Consider the following 15,141-nt stretch of genomic DNA (forward strand, 5'->3'; position numbering starts at 1 on the left):
TACCTATAAAGGAGAGTGACAGTTTCAAGTTGTAAAGTACCTGATTGATGGTACCCAGATCATCAGTGAAGCTATTTACTTCTGACAGAAGCTGAGATATTATAGATTTTCTCAACAAGTTGCAACTTCCCAGGGTTACCAGACTCTGAGCGACATAATGCTGCACCTGAAACTAAAGATAAAAATGAGTAGATTTCTAGTTTCTATCAAGTCACGTGAAAACATACTCAGTGGGCGTTTTCTAAGACGTCACTACTCAGTTCCATTCTATGGGGAGTACAAGAAGTGTCAACATAATTCTGGGTCAGTTTCAAGCAAAATTGTGAAATAGACAAATTATACTAATATAAGTAATAACATTATATATAGCAGTTAATGTTTTGAATTGTACGACAAGGTGCTGAAATGGAAGTTTTAGCTTAAGTATCAAAAGACAACACAATTGTTGGAAGATAGACTACATAGAGAATGAATAAAGGAGATGATAAAACAAGACTCTTAAGTCTTTACTGACTAGATATAGATGTAGATATAGATAGATAGATATAGACGATATAGATATAGATATAGCTATAGTTATATATAGAGAGATATACATATAGATATAGAAAAAGGGTGAGAGGGAGGGGTTTGAAGATGTTAGGGAGAGCTATTGGTTTACTATGCGTCCCACCTCCACACTGGACAGGGACAGTTGGGACGGACTTCTCTATTCTCCACTAGTCAAAAGCAAGCCACTTTAGAGTGAGGAGAAAAAAATGAGGGGCTCTGAATTTTCATCTAGAGGCCGCAAAAGTACTTACCATTAAATAAATTTAAAAGGACAGTGGCAGACTATTTAATATAATAAACTATTTCACATATAGTTATTAAAAGAAAAGCCATTTGATTATTAATCACATGAAGGTATATATAACTCATAGCTGGAATTTCATTCAATTTATCCTTTAATATATTGGGAGAAGGGAGGCTTCACGGAGTATCTCAAAACACAGAAACAGTATCTACCTCGTGATTGCTCTCTGTGAGCTTACAATCATACTGAGGAGACATTGCCTTTAGATGTAAAATGTATAAATCAAATGCTAAGTAAATAATGCCATATGAAACTAGGAAATTCCACCTGCGTCCTCTAGGACGAACACTTAATTTAGATATTTCTCAAATTGACATTTAATGATGTACTTTAACTTTAAAAGTTAATCAATGACAATAAGAAAGTGAATGAATTATAAAGTTCAAAAGACATTTCTATTATAAATCTGGACATGCATAACTAGCTCTTAACAGTTTTCTAAATCATCAACTTAATAATGAAACCACATCAATTTATTACCATAGAAATCATAGTTATTTATCATAGTTATTTTTTAATAATGTAATTGGCTACGACTCATAGCTTCTGTAACTCTCTAGTGCTACTTATTAGATTTCAGATTTTTTACAACATTTTTGTTTGAATATGAAAGAAGGAGTACTCTTACCTAAGCTCTAAAGAACTTCTGCTGGGTATTTACTGATGCTTTAAGTGTTCACTTACCTCCTATCTCAGTATTTAATTCTTTTTTGAGAAAACTTAAAGTGATGAAAAAAATTCACAGTAAAATAAAAGGGACTTGAGAGAGTGAGAATGAAATGATGAAGGTAGTCACAAGGTAAGGTGTCCAGGCTCCGCAGCCCAGCAATACCTGAGTCAAATCCCAGCTCTAGTGTTTACGAGGTCTGACAATTAAGTTTGCAAACTTTGTTGCAATGAGTTACTAACCTTTTTGATATCAGAGGGTTATTCATTATGAATTTGTACCAACTGGACAAACAGTTAACCAAGTTTACTATTTGGAATTGCTGAAAAGGATGCGTGAAAAAGTTAGACGAGCTGAACGTTTTACCAACAATTCATGGCTCTTGCATCACGACAATGCACCAGCTCACACGGCACTGTCTGTGAGGGAGTTTTTAGCCAGTAAACAAATAACTGTATTGGAACACCCTCCCTACTCACCTGATCTAGCCCCCAATGACTTCTTTTTTTACCCCAAGATAAAGGAAATATTGAAAAGAAGACATTTTGATGACATTCAGGACATCAAGGGTAATATGACAACAGCTCCTTGGCCATTCTAGAAAGAGTTCCAAAGTTGCTTTGAAGAGTAGACTAGGCAATGACGTTGGTGCATAGCTTTCCAAGGGGAGTACTTCAGAGGTGACCGTAGTGATACTAATGAGGTATGTAGCACTTTTTCTAGGATGTGTTCGTGAACTTAATTGTCAGACCCCGTAGTAATTTGTATTAGCAACTTACTAAGCTTTTATGTCTCACTTTGCACATTTGCAAAGTGATTTTGATGGCAGACACTTGATAGAATTGTGCAGATTAAGTTAACTTACTGGTGCCTGACGCTATGTTACCATAAAAATGGTTAACATAGCGTCAGGCACCAGTAAGTGCTCAATAAGTGTTAAATGTTATTATAATGTAGGATGATAATATAAAAGCACTGAAGGTTATATAAGGTTAATTTATTATCCCTTGAAAAGTTAAATACTAGAAATAAAAACTATTTTTCTAGAGTTAGTACAGTCCAATTAGAGAATATTGCTGAGAAGAAAGTTTCATCATAGAGAGATTTTTCTTAATATAGCTATGAATGCTTGTCTCCCCAATATGACTGAAGTTCATAAAAGAACAAAGACTAAGTATATCACCATTAAGGTAATTAAAAATTCTGTGAACATTGTTATAAAAAATGGCCTCTATTCTTCCTTATATTTTACTTGACATTTGCCTTTCTGTAAATATAGTGCAACTTTTGAAAGAGGCTGCTGAGGAGGCCCTGGCTGCAGCATTATACGTGAATGAGGCTGAGGCTTCTGTGGTGCAAACCGTGGAAGGGCTCGTGCAACACCCATGCCATTTTATCCTGTTCTAGCACATCTTCCTGGATTTCAGGGACTGAAGAGCTAGAAATAACTTTTCCTAGATTCCTCTGCGGTTAGGATTGAATATGATTTGAAGTATTCATTTGAGACCTTGATTTAGAAGTGCCTTTCGGAAGACGAGAAGCAGGGTATGGGGCATGCACTTTGTCGGTGAAGGTTGTTGTTGTGGCAGAGGGGGCATGGTTCTGGCTCATACTGCAGTTATTAAGAACTTTTGCAAGTTCTTCATCCTGGTAGAAGCAGCAAGATGCTACCTTGGTGGCCCAGTGGTTTAGGGGGGTCATTCTTATAAACTCAACCTTCCCCAAAGTGCTTTGATCTATATCGTCACCTGGAAAATTTGCAAAGCTCAGTACCACACTGAAGTCCTGAAATATGCAGGAGTGGAAATTCCTACCCACATGCCCAATAAATTTGTCTCTTTTCACCTGTGCAGAATAGAAGCATTTTGGATAATATCATAAACGTAATCTGGTGGTGTTTCTATTTACACAGTACTACTGTCCCAGATGTAGTTCCTTTCCTGGCACAATCAATGCTGCCCCTGATTCCTGTTAAGCAGGTTTTGATCTGGGAGGTTTTTTTTTTTTTTTTTTTTTTTTTTTTTTTTTTTTTTTTTTACTGTCTCAATAAAGATAAAATGAAGCAGTCTGCATTCAGCTAGGAGACAGCAGTATACTTTTTCTGTCCTATTTAAGGCTAGGTCAGCTTGCTCTGTGCTGTTATTTAGTTCATAGGATTCTGATCATCAAATCATTCCATAGGACATCATGCTTCTGTACTGTAGTGATGATGTCATGCTGTATGGCAGTTGTTTTGAAGGCCCTAGCAAAATATATACGTTCCAGACAGTGAATTGAAGAATTCAGGTGCCTGATACACTTGAGATGCTTCTGGGTCTGATGCATCATGGAACATACCCTCTGAAGTGAAAAACAAATTGCTTTAGTATGTGTCTCCTATCACTAATAAAAAGATATAATGCTTGAGGCAATATAAATCCATTTGGTTTATTTCTCATATGCACATAAGTGTATTGAGTAAATCATAATGCTGTAAATGTTGAGAAGGGCCCAGAGTAGTATATAAAGATCTCTAGCTGTTCTAAGTTGGGAAATAAGGAGCTCCACTACTTGGACCTTATGACCAATAAGATCCCAAGTTCCTGGAGCTGAACCAGTATACTATATGAAGGCTGTAGCTGATTCTAATAAGAAAATCACAGAGGAGGGCCCTTGGGTATACGGAGAAAGTCACACCTTTCTTGACAAGTAAATATTATCCTTTATAGAAAAAAAAATTCTTTGCTTATGTAATTTTCCCCCACTAGAAACTGAATGCCTGGTCATGGAAGACCAAGTGATTTATATGCCCAGAGCTGCTCATTTGAACTGGGTGTTATCTAAAGTCAGGTATGCACAGCAATACTCCATCATTAAGTAATTGTACTATATACAATATTGGGATTAGCAGGAACTAAATGCAGAAGCAAGTGTTGCTTAAGCAGTTAGTTCCAACTAGAATACCACTCCTTATAAGGTTGAATAGTAGGAAATTTATGTTCTCAACCAGTGACCAATATATGATACTTTTTCTCCCCTACAACATGTGTTCAAGAACTCAAGAGATGAAAGTAAGATTGGGAACATTCAATATTACATCTTATGATTCATTGACAAAGTGTTCTTCCCATCCTTGTGATGTTGGATCTGGTTTAGAGATCTATTAAATAGACGAGTGAAAACGGTTCCTACCAAAGGACCCAACAATGGTTTTGGGAACTGGAAATTGAAATTTCCAGCTGGCTATATAGAGTTCTTCATGCATTCTACCACTGGCAAAAAAGGGACCCATGTGTTGGCTGGGGCAATGGATCTCAAAGGTGTAGGAAAATAGGGATTTATGATACAATAGCAACAGGGAAGATTACATCTGGAAGCCAGAGATTACACTGTATAATTCATGTCCAAGTGATAGAAGGAAATAGAATACTATAGCAACTTCATGAGGCAAGACCACCAAAAGGTCACATCATTTGGGAGTAAAAACACTGGGTAAATCCAACTAATTGAGATTCTGGTTGAGGACAAATAGGGGAATTTGACTGGCACTGAAGGAAGACAGTCAATAGAAATTACAGATTCATAACTAGCTGTAGAACTGAAGGCCACAAAAGGCTGGTTGTTTCTTCGTGTGTGTGTGTGTGTGTGTGTGTGTGTGTGTGTGTGTGTGTATCGGTAGGGTATTTGGCAGGGCTTACCCTGTAATTTCGTCCATGAATTACAAAGTTTCAAGGTAGAATTGTGTTCCAACTACTATAGGTGAGATCATATGACATCATATCACAAGAAATGATTGAGATTTTGGATCTTTCCACTTGAGGTGTATAGATTTTTGTTTCTATAGAGCATTTGGTGTATTATTTTTTAGTGCACACTGTTATGCTACTGATATTTTAGGGAAGTTTGAATAAAGGAATAAGGGAGTATGTGCACTTTGAATAACTGGAGGGGTAATCCATAGCAGATATATTGGAATATCCATTCTAACATTCTTCAAACATGCTTCCTGTGCTAGAGAGGCTAAAACTATATTTCAAAAACTCAGGGAGGGTTCTGGATATGATTTAAATTATTCTAATCAGTTGGTCCTATGTAAGACATAGTCAGAATTATTTGGGTGAAAGGCAGATTGCAGGGTCTCCCTTTTGAATGATGATATAGTTTGTAGCAGATGCAGGAGGATTATGGAACAACTACAGTGAAAGAGTCTTCCTGATTCAGGAGGTTCCTGAAGTAGTTAAGGGGCTGGCAGCCTTGGAAACTTCTATTTCTGTGCTGCCTCAGTCATGGCAGAAGCAGCAGCAACCCTGATTCTGTGATGTGGTTTACAAAAAGGGGTTTTAAGACAGATATCAGAACTGTGTTTGAAGCTAGTCCTGACTGAAAAGACACAAATCACCAGTAGAGAAAGAGAAACGAGTAAAAAAACCAAGTAGAGATTCAAGAATATATGAAATTTTAAAAAGGTAGGTGAGCTTAGAAGCAGCATGAAAATGACTGAAGAAAGAGTCTAGATACTTGACTATAGGTCAGTAGAATGCATACATTTAAGGAATGGACAGAATCTCAGGGACACGTGCAACAATATAAAAGGGTCTATCACAAGTGTAATTGGAATCCAGAAGGAGATGGAACAGAATAGGCAAAAAATGTTTGAAGAAATTATATCTCAAAGCTTCCTAAATTTGATGAAAGACATAAATTTATACATTCAAGGATATCACTGAACCCCAAGCAATACATATAAAAAAATAACATAAGAATAAATGCCTAGACATATCAAACCCAAACTCCTCCTGAAAATCAAAGATGAAAAGACAAATTTGAGAGTAGCCAAAGAAAAAGGATACCTTACATACAAGGAATAGAAAACTTTGGCCTTCTTATCAGAAACTATGCTGGGTAGAATAGACTGGATTAATATTTTCACTGAGAAAAAATGTCAACCCAGCATTCTATATCCTGTACAAATCCTTCAACAATGAAGGTAAATAGATATTTCCAGGTAGAAAGTAAAATTAACAAAATGTGTAACCAAAAGAGCCATAGCATAAGGAATGCTAACAGAAATTTTGTTATGCTTAATGGAAATGATACTAATGGGAAATTAGAATCTTCAGGAAGAAATGAACAGCATCAAAATGATAACTGTCTGGGTATATGTAAAATATTATTTTCTCTTAATTTCTTTAAAATACAGCTTAAAGTTGAAAAATGACGTTCTTTATATGACAGCTTAAAGTCATATATATATATATATATAATATTGTCTTACATGTGGATGGGATACATATGACAATGATAGCATAAAAAAATGGGCATGAGCCAATTATCAATTTATTACCTCTTAGTTCCAAATTCACCCTTCAGTATATGATCTTCAATAATGGACAGATTCTTTTAAACATCCCTTTTTCACATGAGTAATATATTAGGTTTCTCAGCAGAGGATGCTGAAGGCTCACTGCAAAAGGAAGAGGCTTTCCTTCTGCTTCTGGCTGCTGCGCAGTGGGTTGGTGGTGTGGATATGAGGACATGTGGTGGGGTTTAACCCCAGCTGCCCATTCAGAACATTAAGACCCTTCAAGTTCAGCCTGGCCTGGCAGTAATCCTACCATGACCCTGTCTACACAAAAACTCGCAACCTGAAGTCTGCCTGCCCACACTAGCACCCCAACTCCTTCTGTAAGCATCAGGATGGTCACGAGCAGCCCAGATATTTCCTGCCAACATGCTCGTTCCTCTGTGGCTTTCCTGGTGACCTTGAGCATTCCCACTGAGCCCCCACTCCCTCTGCACACTCATGCGACAGACTGCTGATCACCTGAACCCTGCTGCATGAAAAAGCACATGCTGATACTTGTGGGATGTGGTTTAAGAAGGTCTTGGAGGCACCTACATTCCAGTCCATGCTGCTTACGGCAGTGCTGGAGAGGGGGCGCTGAGCTGATGGGGACGGAGTGTAACAGAACAGACTTGATCACCTCAAACTGCTGCTTCAAGTTCAGATCAGGCAAGGAACAAACCTCGAAACAACCAACGAGGCCAAAGAGGAGAACACTTAAGTTGAAGACACAACACGTGATCTGAAACAAGGAGTTCGTGCCCACTCAGAAGCGTTGCAAGAGCACCTCCCAGTGCTGCTAGGAATCTGTTTTCTTCAGTGCTGTACCGTGGGGTTGTCCGGTGCAGCAGCACTGTATTCTTTATTAGCCTGACAGCTCAATTTCTCTTGCTCTTTTTTTTTTTAAAACACTAGCAACTTTCATCCTTCGAAGTGTGTGCTGAAAAAGAAGGATCAGCAAATATGACCGAACGTGCAATATTTGTTTATCACTGCAAGATGAGCTTTGATCCAAACCTTCTCCGCAACACCGAACACAATGGGTACCCCAATGGTAGCAACACTGCGTGAAACTGGGGTTACTGAAAAACTGTTAACCTCTTAGGGATGTATTCAGTGTTCAGAACATCAAGCTAGACTTTTCCTCCACTAGTCACGGTGTAAGTACATGGCAGGACTTAAAAGTAGGAGATGATGTTGAATTCCAAGTACCATCTGACTGGACTAAAGTCCCAGAGGAGGAGCAGTGTGTGGAAAGACTTCCAGAATCTGCTCCTTTGGCTTTAGCTCCCGGAAGTTCCATCTACAGTGACTACCGTGGCAAGAGACTGTCGGGTGCCTCTATCCTAAGAGTACTTTCCAGGTTAAAAATGGAGAAAAAAAATGTGAAATTTAGGAGAACATGGCCAAGAATGCTTAGATCAATCTCCATTGTTGGCCAAAAATAGGCATATATATATATATATATATATATATATATATATATATATATATATATATATGACTGACATATGGTACAGTCCAATTTTTCACAGCAAAGGTTCTAAGACGGCCTTTTTCATAGAAGGGCTTTTGCTCTAAAGAATAGTGTACATCTGTGGACAGAATTCTGAAAACTTCCTCAGAGACACCACTAAGTGGAAATCTACAAACTAGAGCTTGGCAAATTTCCAGAGGGAAGACCGAGGTTTTGAAAACACTGGGGGGAATTGCAGTGCATTTGGAAAGGCAGTAATGGTAGACAAGTTCAGCCCTTGTCAGAAGAACAGCCAGAGGAAACCCCTGAAAGCAAGTACAGCGCAAGACAGGAGGATCTGAGAAGAGGTCGTGTTTGAACACCTATGATCTACCTGTAAACAGTAGGCTCTCAGTTGTGAGCACATAGTAGTAAGGAACTGAGAAGGCTCACAATGCAGGGAACCCAGCAGAGGGATATAGGACAGGAACTCAGTTTCCATGCTTTCCAGATAGGGAGTATGGCAAAAAATATGAGTTTTGTTGTTGCTGTTTAGATTGTATATATAAGTGAGATCATATAGCATTTTTCTTTCTTTCTCTGATTTATTTCACTTAGCATAATGCCTTCAAGGTCCATCCATTTTGTTGCAAATGATAGGATTTCCTAATTTTTTATAGCTGAAATATCCCATTGTGTATCTATACCACAATTTCTATATCCACTCTCTTAAGCTGTTTCTATGTCTTTACTATTGTAAATAATGCTGCTGTGAACATGGGGGTGAATATATCTTTGTGAGTTGGTATTTGCATTTTCTTCATATAAATACCCAGAAGTGGAATTGCTGGATAATTTGGTACTCTATTTTTAGCTTTTTCAGGAACCTCCATACTGTTTTCCATAGTGGCTGCACCAAAATGTACAGTGTAACCAACAGTGCACAAGGGCAGCTTTTCTCCACATCCATGCCAGCATTTATCCCTTGTCTTTTTTATGATGGCCATTCTAACGGGTGTGAGGTAATGTCCCATCATGGTTTTGATTTGCATTTCCATAATGACTTGTGATGTTGAGCATCTTTTCACATACTTGTTGGTCTTTCGTATATCTTCTTTGGAAAAATGCCTATTCAGGACCCATTCTTAATTGGGTTGTTGTTGTTATTCTTGACTATTGAGTTGTATGAGTTTTTTTATGTACATTTTGGATATAACTCCTTATCAGACATACAGTTTGCAAATATTTTTTTTTTCCCCATTTCATAGGTTGTCTCTCATTTTGTTGATGGTTTCATTTGCTGTGCAGGAGCTTTTTAGCTTGATGTAGTCCCACTTTATTTTTGATTTTGTGCTTTAAGTGTCACATCCAAAAAATTATTACCAAAACCCAGTCAAGAAGCTTTATTCCTATGTTTTCTTCTAGGAGTTTCATGATTTTCGGCCTTACATTTAAGTCTTTAATCTATTTGAGTTAATTTTTGTGGGTGATATCATTCATTCTTTACACCAAATACTGACTGTAGTTCATGCGCCTGTGACTGAGCTAGTCCCCATTATCACTAAGAATTCAATGAAGAATAAAACAGGGTGATTTTTGCTTCAGGGATTACTTTTGCCTGTGGTGGGCAAGATACTTTAAAAAGTTATAAAAATGCAATTAAGCTCGACCTTGATGTGAAATGATACTTTTAAAATAGTTATTATAAACATGACTCTCATATAAATTTAGAGTCAACACATATCAATGGTATATCATTAATGAAGGTAAAGAACATTTGAAGAATTGAATATTGGCTTTAAAAATGATAGCAGAATAAGACTTCTAGGTTATATACAAAACTGATTCACATCTTACAAAATAAACCCCTACCAAACCTCTGGGCTTATTTTTTTTTAATTAATATTTGAGAGTTTTTCATTAACACAAATGGCTGTGTCTGGTAAGGCTTATCTTTGTACTGTACAGAAATCATTTTCATCTATACTAGATAGGGATCTATGGGTTAATATTGAACTTCACAGAGTCAGGGCTCTGACAAACTATATTCCTAGACATTTAAATAACGCTCGGGCTAGCCTGTTCGATAATGCCCTAGCATGTCACTGACAGGACACGCATCCAACCTTTTGCCTTATTCCAGGACTCTTGATAATGTACCTTAACACTAGATAAGGCAGTACATTTTAATGCATTGCTAAATTCTCAAGAAAGACAGATCCTCAGAGGGCAAAAGAAAAAGAGGAAATACAGAGAAATAAAATAAAATGAGACAATTAATGTTCAGAGAGAACTTTGGGTTGCCTTATTGGCAAATAGTACCGGCAGCACAGAATTCTCACCCAGCTAAGGCCTGGCCCCTTCCAAAGTGGGAGAGAGCCCGAGATTCCTTAGCCTAAAGAGTTAAAAGTGGTAATGAAAGTAGGCTGGAAACATCTATTTACCAGGAAAAGAAACTTCCAAATTAGTAATAATAATAATAATAATAATAATAGTAATACCAGCAGGATGAGTAATAGTCACCTCAGCCATGTCTACATTGGCTCTACAGTTCAAATTTGCACTACTGAGTATTCCAGGAAATCCCAAGCTGAGAAAGTACGCTCGTTTCTTCTGGCAAACAGAAGATACAAATACAAAACAACTCTTTTTCCCCCCAGCTTTATTGAGATATAATTGACATATATTGTTTAAGTTTGAGGTATATAGGATGCTTTAATATATATATATATATATATACGTATATACATATATACATATATATGCATATATATATACACATATATACATATATACACATATCAAGTATATATATATACATATGTATACACATATATGTGTATATATATACACATATATATACACATATATGTGTGTGTGTGTGTGTGTGTATATATATATATATATGTGTATATATATATATATATATATATATATATATATATGATGACCACGAGTAAGGTTAGTTAACACCTCACATAATTACCATTTCTTTTTCATGGTGACATTTAAGATATAATCTCTTAGCATCTTTCAAGTATGTAATACAGGATGATTAGCTGTAATCACCATGCTGTACATTAGACGCCCAGAACTTATTCATCTGGAAGTTGTACCCTTTGACCAACATCTCCCCATTTCTCCCATCCCACAGCACTTGGTAAAAGCCATTCTACTATGTTTCTATGATTTTGGTCTCTTTAGATTCCATGCATAAGTGAAATCATATAGTATTTGTCTTTCTCTGACTTATTTCACATAGCATAATGCCTCAAGTTACTTCTATGTTGTCACAAATGGCAAGATTTCCTTCTTTCTCATGGCTGAATAATATTCCATTACACACACAGCCCACATCATCTTTATCCATTAACCTATATACAGACACTTAGGTTGTTTCCATATGTTTGTATCTTCACTATTATAAGTAAAGCTATAATGAACATGGTGGTACATATTATCTTTTTGAATTGTGTTTTTGTTTTCTTTGGGTAAATACCCTGAAGTGGAATTGCTGGAAGATAATATTTTTAGGAACCTCTGAAGTGGCTGTACCAATTGTCATTCCTACCAACAGTGCACAAGGGTTCTCTTTTCTTCAATTCTTGCCAACACTTGGTTTTTCTGGTCTTCTTTGATGATAGCTATTCTAACAAGTGTGAGGTGATACCTCATTGTGTTTTTAATTGCATTTCCCTGACTAGTGATGTCGAGCATATTTTCATGTACTTCTTGGCCATGTGTATGTCTTCTTTGGAAAAATGTCTATTCAGACCCTCTGACCATTTCTTAATTGGATTGTTTGGATATTTTTTGCTATTGCGTGGATGAGTTCTGTATTTTCTCCCTTTCTGTAGGTTACCTTTTCATTTTGTTGACTATTTTGCTGTGCAGAAGCTGTTTCATGTCATGAAGTCTTAATTAATTTTACTTTTGCTGCTTGTGCTTTTGGTGTCATATCTAAAAACTCATCGCCAAACCAATGTCAAGGAGTTTCTTCCCTACATTTTCTCCTAGGAGTTTTACAGTACTGGGACTTACAGTTAAGTCTTTAATTAATTTTGTGTTAATTTTTGTGAGTGGTGTAAGATAGAGATCTAATTTCATTTTTCGACATGTGATTATCCAGTTTTCCCAACACTGTTTGTTGAAGTGACTATCCTTTCCCCACTAAGAATTTTTGGCTACCTTGTCAAATAGTAGTTGACCGTATATGCAGGAGTATATTTCTGAGCTCTGTATTCTGTTACATTGGTCCACATGTCTATTTTTATGCCAGTACCAACTGTTTAAATAACTTTGTAGTATAGTTTGAAATCAGAGAGTACGATGCCTCCAGCTTTGTTTTTCTTTCTCAGGAATGCTTTGGCTGTTTGGGGTACTTTCTGGTTTTATACAAATTTTAGGATTTTTTGTTTCTATTTAAGTGAAAAATGTCATTAGAATTTTAGTAGGAATTGCATTGAATCTATAGATGGCTTTGAGTAGTATGGACATTTTAACAATATTCTTATCCATGAATATGGTGTATTTTTTTCCATTTATTGGTATCTTCAGTTTCTTTCATCAGTGAAGTTTTCATTATAGTTTTCAGTGTACAGATCTTTAGTTCCCTGGTTAAATTTATTCCTAATATTTTATTGTTTTTGATGGTACTGTGAATGGAATTATTTTCCTTATTTCTTTTTCAGATATTTTGTTGTTACTGTATAGAAATGCAACTGATTTTTGTATATTGGTATTGTATCCTGTAACTTTACTGAATTCATTGCTTAGCTGCAATTTAATAACACTTTGAAAAAGCCTTGTTTGGTTGGTTTCAGTGGCTTGGTTTACAAATTCTGATGAGCTAATTCTTACACACTGGCTGAGATCTCTGCAGTCTGTCAGCAGTGCAGTTCAAGTTGGTATCAAAATACGGAGAGTGAGCACAACAAATGAAGACACTGCCTGGGTGAGTGAAAGAAGCACCGTGTAACGCTGAGCTGAAAAACATCTTAAGCCACAAGATACGTGAGATCTCTCTCCCCATGTTACCTGATACCTTGGCATTAAAAGCCAGTCTGCCTGCATTATTTTGGCCTGTTTTAGGAAGGAAAACAAAAAGAGAGACAGAGTGAAAAAAGTAAAATCATTTTGGAGAAGAATCAATAACTTTGGGTAGTTATAAGAATAAGATTAGAGAAATAAAAACAGGTTTTAGAGTCTCTAAAGGCTAAGTTAATTATTGCTTTGTTTGTGGCATGTAGCAAACTTCCTTCAGGCCAGTCCAGATTTGCGGGAAATGAAGAGTGTGCAAGCAGAGTCCTGAGACAACCTGACTGGCCTCAGTGACCATCAGAACTCAGGTCAGCAGAGGGGTAAACAGAAAGACAACTCCGATGATTATTGGCTATCTGGCAGCTAAGGTCACCCAGAATATAAGAAATGAAATCCAGTGGTCCTAAGCCCAAGGATTCTCTTTGCGACTCAGGGAACTTAACCATTTCTATCCTCACAGAGGGCTACATCTTTCAAGATGCAGGGTACTGTCAAGAAGGATAGCTTCTGTCAAGTTTCTGTTTTTCAGGGACTTCTCTGAACCCAACCATAGAGTGGGAGAAGAGAACATAGACAGTAAACTCTGACAGTGGTCTTAGCAATATATTTTTGAATATGTGTCCTCAGGCAAAAGCAACAAACAAAAATAAATAAGTGGGGTACATCAAATTCCATAGCTTATGCACAGTGAAGGAAACCATCAACAAAATGAAAAGGCCACCTACTGAAAGAGAGAAAATATTTGCTAATGATATATTCAATAACAGGTTAGTAACCAAAATATATAAGGAACTCATAAAACTTAAAAAAACCAACAAAAAAACCAAAAGAACAAAAAAACCCCCAAGCAATCCTATTCATAAATAGGCACAGGCCCTGAATAGACATTTCTCCAAAGAAGACATACAGCTGTCCAAGAGACACATGAAAAAATACTAATCATCACTCATCATCAGGGAAATGCAAATCAAAACCACAGTGAGATATCACCTTATACCTGTCAGAATGGCTATCATCATAAATAACAACAATGAACAAGTTTCGGCGAGAATGTGGAGAAAAAGGAATTCTCATGCACTGTTGGTGACATTGTATATTAGTGTAGCCATTATGGAAAAGAGTATGGAAATTCTTTACAAAATTAAAAATAGAACTACCCTCTGACCCAGCATCTCCACTCCTGGGTATTTATCCTAAGAAAATGAAAATACTCATTCAAAAACATAGACGCTTGTTCACTGCAGCATTATTTATGATAGCCAAAATATGGAAGCAACCTAGGGAACCATTGATAGACAATAAAGAAGATGTGTTATATGTATAGAATGGATTATTACTGAGTCATAACAAAGAATTAAATCTTGCCATTTGCAACAACATGGATGGACCTAGAGGGAATTACGCTAAGTGAAGTAAGTCAGACAGAAAAAGATAAATACTATATGATTTCACTTATATGTGGAATCTAAAGAACAAAACAAAGAAAAGAAACAAAAACAAACTCATACCGTGTTTCCCTGAAAAGAAGACTGGGTCTATATTAATTTTTGCTCCAAAAGATGCATTAGGGCTTATGTTCAGGGGATGTCATCCTGAAAAATCATACTAGGGCTTATTTTCCAGTTAGGTCTTATTTTTGGGGAAACACAGTAGATGCAGAGAACAAACTGATAGGGGCACAGATACAGAGGACAAACTGATGGGGAGTTTGATGGGGGCAGGGTGGGAGGATGGGCATCAAAGGAGAAGTGGATTAAGAATACAAACTTCTAGTGATGGGGATGTAATGTACAGCAGAG

General features: G+C 36.8%; 1 protein-coding gene across 2 annotated transcripts in view; it reads right to left on the reverse strand.

The window, feature by feature from the left end:
• MEI4 (meiotic double-stranded break formation protein 4) overlaps positions 1 to 15,141 on the reverse strand; it is a 188,416-nt gene that overhangs the window by 67,320 nt on the left and 105,955 nt on the right. For both annotated transcript variants that reach the window (XM_019729687.3, XM_088795597.1), the window contains one exon: positions 41 to 172. In XM_019729687.3, the coding sequence (XP_019585246.2) occupies positions 41 to 172 (132 nt within the window). The remainder of the gene's footprint in view (positions 1 to 40; positions 173 to 15,141) is intronic.

Source organism: Rhinolophus sinicus, chromosome 2 (genome assembly GCF_057876585.1).
Source record: "Rhinolophus sinicus isolate RSI-liver-muscle chromosome 2, RSI-T2T, whole genome shotgun sequence".
Taxonomy (NCBI): domain Eukaryota; kingdom Metazoa; phylum Chordata; class Mammalia; order Chiroptera; family Rhinolophidae; genus Rhinolophus; species Rhinolophus sinicus.